The sequence below is a fragment of the Tetrao urogallus genome (assembly GCF_951394365.1).
Source record: "Tetrao urogallus genome assembly, chromosome: Z".
NCBI classification, from domain to species: Eukaryota; Metazoa; Chordata; class Aves; order Galliformes; family Phasianidae; genus Tetrao; species Tetrao urogallus.
Genome location: NC_136816.1, coordinates 6796359 through 6801449, shown reverse-complemented (window position 1 = coordinate 6801449; position 5091 = coordinate 6796359). Strand labels below are relative to the sequence as shown.

At 40.8% G+C, this 5091-nt stretch overlaps 1 protein-coding gene across 1 annotated transcript; it reads left to right on the top strand.

Annotated features, from left to right (window-relative positions):
• Positions 1-1054: 1054 nt before the first annotated feature.
• LINGO2 (leucine rich repeat and Ig domain containing 2) lies at positions 1055-2917 on the top strand (the record flags this gene model as incomplete). The annotated part of the gene is made up of 1 exon (XM_079549008.1): positions 1055-2917. The coding sequence occupies exon 1, from the start codon at positions 1097-1099 to the stop codon at positions 2915-2917; it is 1821 nt and encodes a 606-aa protein (XP_079405134.1). The 5' UTR covers positions 1055-1096.
• Between the last annotated feature and the right edge of the window lie 2174 nt (positions 2918-5091).

The following is a 5091-nucleotide window of genomic DNA, read 5'->3' as shown; positions in this document are numbered from 1 at the left end:
ACCTTATTCTGCGTGTGTATGATATATGCCTTCAGATGAGTACCTGAATTGTTTTATTCTCTTGTTTTGAAACAGGCTATTGAGTGTCTTTGTTTAGTAGCTAATCTTAAAAAAAGTCTCTCAACTTTGGTGACTAAACCTGTGTTTCATTTCATGAAGGATAGTTAATATAATAGGGTCTGTCTTGTCTCCTACTACCCTCAGTTTTAGCCCAAGGGCAGGAATTAAATACATTTCTTGCTCGGTGTGACTTCCTAACCAACTGCTATGTTTCTTTGGACAGTGTGCTGCTTAAGCAGAACCAGCTCATCTTACCTTGCTTCTCTCTCCAAAGCTAATTTACCTTGCCTTGGAAATATAAGGATGTATCCTATAAAACCATCTCAGATCTTTGGTACTCAAAATCAAATAAAAACTCTGTGCAGTAAAAACAAAGAATCATTTTTTTCTTAATACAAATTCTAATCAGAGATGCAACAATTCTTTTTCTTATCTGAGCCATTGTGTATGTGTATGTGTGAACAAGCTCCATCTACTTATAACTGCAGTTCATGTGATAAATGTTAAAAGGAATCTTTTTATTGTCAAGGAACTCCTTCTTGAAGATAATAAATACATCGTTAAGGTTTGCCTTAAAAAAATGACTAGAACAAGAAAGCCTAGATTTATATCACTTCATCGTGGCCCAATGTTGTAAACAACTCGCAAATATGATTAGCTTTATTTGCAGAGTGTTTGATGTTTGTCGCTGCATTAGTTATAGCAGTCTTGTGGAAGCCCATTGAGAGTTAGAAAGAAAAAAAAGTAATGAATTTTACTATTTTCAGTAGGAAAACCTGTTTTGTTTCCTCTGATGTCTGGAGGGGAAACACTGGATAAAGAGATCCTGTGACAAGCCTAATGCTAGTGAAGGAAAATCTACTTTTTTGTTGCTGTTTCTGTCCACAATTGTTTTGTTTCAAATGAAAACACACATGCCTGCTTTGAAATAGCACTTAAAATAGACGTCTCCTTTTGTTGCAGACTTAACTTGTCTCCTTTCTCAACCTCATCCCTACAGGCCCGTGACGGAGGTTTAGACCAGACCGGTGGAGTCATGCTTCACACAGCTGTATCTTGCTGGCAGCCATTCCTAGGTTTGGCTGTGCTGCTAGTCTTCATGGGCCCCACCTTTGGCTGCCCGGCCCGCTGTGAATGCTCGGCACAGAACAAGTCCGTCAGCTGCCACCGGAGGCGCCTGCTGTCCATCCCAGAGGGCATTCCCATTGAAACCAAAATCTTGGACCTCAGCAAGAACAGACTGAAGAGCGTCAACCCCGAGGAATTCATGTCATACCCCTTGCTGGAGGAGATTGACCTCAGTGACAATATAATCGCCAATGTGGAGCCTGGAGCCTTTAACAATCTCTTCAACTTGCGCTCCCTGAGGCTGAAAGGAAACCGTCTGAAGCTGGTCCCCCTCGGGGTGTTCACTGGGTTGTCAAACTTAACAAAGCTTGATATAAGTGAAAACAAGATTGTCATTTTGCTGGACTACATGTTCCAAGATTTGCATAACCTAAAATCCCTGGAGGTTGGGGACAATGATTTGGTTTATATATCACACAGGGCCTTTAGCGGACTGCTTAGCCTGGAGCAGCTCACCCTGGAGAGATGCAATCTCACGGCTGTACCCACAGAAGCTCTTTCCCACCTCCACAACCTCGTCAGTCTTCATTTGAAACAGCTTAACATCAACGCTTTGCCTGCGTATGCCTTTAAAAGATTGTTTCGCCTGAAAGGCCTGGAGATAGACTCCTGGCCACTCCTGGACATGCTGCCTGCCAACAGCCTGTACGGTCTCAACCTGACTTCTCTTTCCATCACCAACACCAACCTGTCCGCAGTACCTTACACTGCTTTTAAACATCTGGTTTACCTGACACATCTAAACTTGTCCCACAACCCCATCAGCACCATTGAGGCAGGAATGCTTTCTGATTTGGTACGCCTGCAGGAACTCCACATGGTGGGGGCCCAGTTACGTACCATCGAACCACATGCTTTCCAAGGGCTCCGATTCCTACGTGTGCTTAATGTATCCCAAAACCTCCTAGAAACCCTAGAAGAGAATGTATTTCATTCCCCCAAAGCCCTTGAGGTCCTTTGCATTAACAACAATCCTCTGGCCTGTGACTGCCGTCTCCTTTGGATTTTACAGAGACAGCCCACTTTGCAGTTTGGAGGCCAGCCACCGATGTGTGCTGGCCCAGACAGTGTAAAGGAGAGGTCATTCAAAGATTTTCACAGCACAGCCCTCTCCTTTTACTTCACCTGCAAGAAGCCCAGGATACAAGACAAGAAGCTGCAATACCTGGTCGTGGAGGAAGGGCAGACAGTGCAGCTGATGTGCAATGCTGACGGGGATCCGCAGCCCACCATATCCTGGGTTACCCCACGTCGCAGGCTGATCACAACCAAGTCAAATGGAAGAGCCACTGTGCTGGGAGATGGCACGCTGGAGATCCGATTTGCTCAAGACCAGGACACTGGGATCTATGTTTGTATTGCAAGTAACGCAGCTGGGAATGACACCTATTCGGCCTCCCTTATGGTAAAGGGGTTCACTTCAGACCGTTTCCTTTATGCCAACAGGACCCCTATGTATATGACAGACTCCAACGACACCAGTTCCAATGGAACTAATGCAAACACTTTCTCTCTGGACCTTAAGACAATATTGGTGTCCACAGCTATGGGCTGCTTCACATTCCTTGGAGTGGTTTTATTTTGTTTCTTACTTCTTTTTGTGTGGAGCCGAGGGAAAGGCAAACACAAAACCAGCATCGACCTTGAATATGTCCCTCGCAAAAACAATGGTGCTGTAGTTGAAGGGGAGGTTGCTGGACCGCGAAGGTTCAATATGAAAATGATTTGATGGTGTTCTGCTAGCAGTACTTTTTCTGTGGCATTATAACCAATTAAACCAGCCTGGCATGTGGAATTGCTGGGTAAACGCAGCTTAATGCAGCTGTCACTGTATCAAAAGGTTACGTGGAAATCAAAAGACTCTTTGTGGTTGTACAGCAGAGCCTCCAGACCTTGAGGCAGATATGTCAGGGCCTTTCATAGAACTGGTAAATTGTACTAACTGTTTGCATTGCAAATATTGGCATTCTGGGGATATCAGCAATGAACCGTTGGCTCATGCTCATGGACAATTGTTCAACATTTTCTACCACTACAAAAAGAAAAAGAAAAAGGAAAAAAATAAGCCTACAGTGTAGGATTTACATACTTAAAGAAAAAGACACATTTGTCTAAAGCATACTCTACAGTGAAATTTGTATCTATAGATCTCATTTGGTAAAGAGCCTTGCATCATACCTTCTAGTTGGTTCAACACCACAAAAATTGGTAGTCTTTTTTTTTTGTTTTTTGGTTTTTTTTCTTTTTGTTTTTTGTTTTTTGTTTTTTTTTTTAAACACATCTATACTGTGTACATTTTAAAGCAATACAAATGAGAGGTTGTGCTTTTAGATATCCACCAATACTGACCCAAGTGTGATGTCACCTCCCTTTTAACTACCATCTAACTCAAATTAGACTCCTGTAGTTACCAATTAGAAACAACATTAAATACTTTTCTCCTCATGTAGAAGGCCACAGATGAATAGTTGAGAGCAAAAACGCTCAACTCTATTGATCTTCTCTTCATATAAATATAAGGCATGTGCCTAGTTTTGATACAGAATGGAATATTTTTTATATCTGTGATATCACACTGGACCAGTTTACTGTAACATAGCCCTGGAATGCATCCAGGGAAGGCAACCCACCAGATACTGCTGGCGTAGAGGAGCTGAGTTCTTGATGAGTGAGACTTGTTTTTTGTTAGCCCTGCTTTAATTTCAAAGCTACTGTTAAATTCTTAAAATGTTAATCTGTATGGGGCAAAACTGCAAACTCCTTGGGAAATATGGTCATCTTGCTATTTGGAGGATTGAATTAAAATACAGAAAAACATTTCCGCAAAGAATGAACTCTTCTCCAATGCCAGTAAACTAGGGTTGTTCATGCATAATATGGGGATTATAATACAAAAATGTTTGGAACATGATAGCCTCAAAAAGGCTAACATACTGCCAGATATAATGAACCTCTAGCCACTGTCATCTTCATCTTGTATATTTGTAGATAACACATAAACACAAAGCTAATTTCCAAGAACAGATTACTTAGCTATTCTTGATGCCATTTGAATAACTATGTGATTATGTTTCTTTCAGGTGCAGTATCTTAGAGCAAGAGGGACAAGTTTCTCCAGGTTTTAGAAAGTATTTTTAATGGAGAGAAGACAGAAGTGGAAAGTTAGTTCAGTTCAGTTAAATGCTTTTTGTTTTATTCCTCTAAACAAATCCTCAAAAGGCTCAGAACTAAAACTTTATTCTTTATTCTTTATTGTTGATGCCACTGTTTTTATTTTGAAAATCTCAGCAATGGGAAGATATGGAGTTTTTCAGTGATCTCTCAATCTTTTTTAGCAGTTACAAGCCATAGGTTTACTGCTAAGTGATTGATAACAGTTTATAAGTAATTTGAATAAACTAGAATAAAGGTAATAATGACTGTGTTTGTGTTTAGCCAAAAAGAATATGAAATTGTTGTAGAATAGAACTTTCAGATTAATATGATTTAAGAGTTCTATTATCAATCTTAAAATTAGATTTCAGTGCTCTGAAACTGAAGTCAAGCTGACCTGCAATGGGACGCTGGTGTTTCTAAAAGTACGATCCACATTTTTTGGCAGAGATTTTCTAAGCAGGATAAAAATCTTCCCCCATTATCAAGGGAAATGTGCCAAAAGTTGTACATCCATCTGAGCTCCTCAGGTGTATCCTTAATATAGCTGTAGGACCCAAGGTCAAGGTAGTTTTGAGAATCTCTATTCGTAGTGGCTGTCTTTTTGTTGCCTTGCTGCTGTTTTTAGGTCACCCAGCTGAGGAAGATGCAAGGGTTGTTAGAATTTTTTTCACCTTACTTGCTTTGAGTTGGGTTTTGTAGCTTTCTTTTTTTGTGTGTGCGTGTGTTCTGAACTAGACAGCTAGAGAT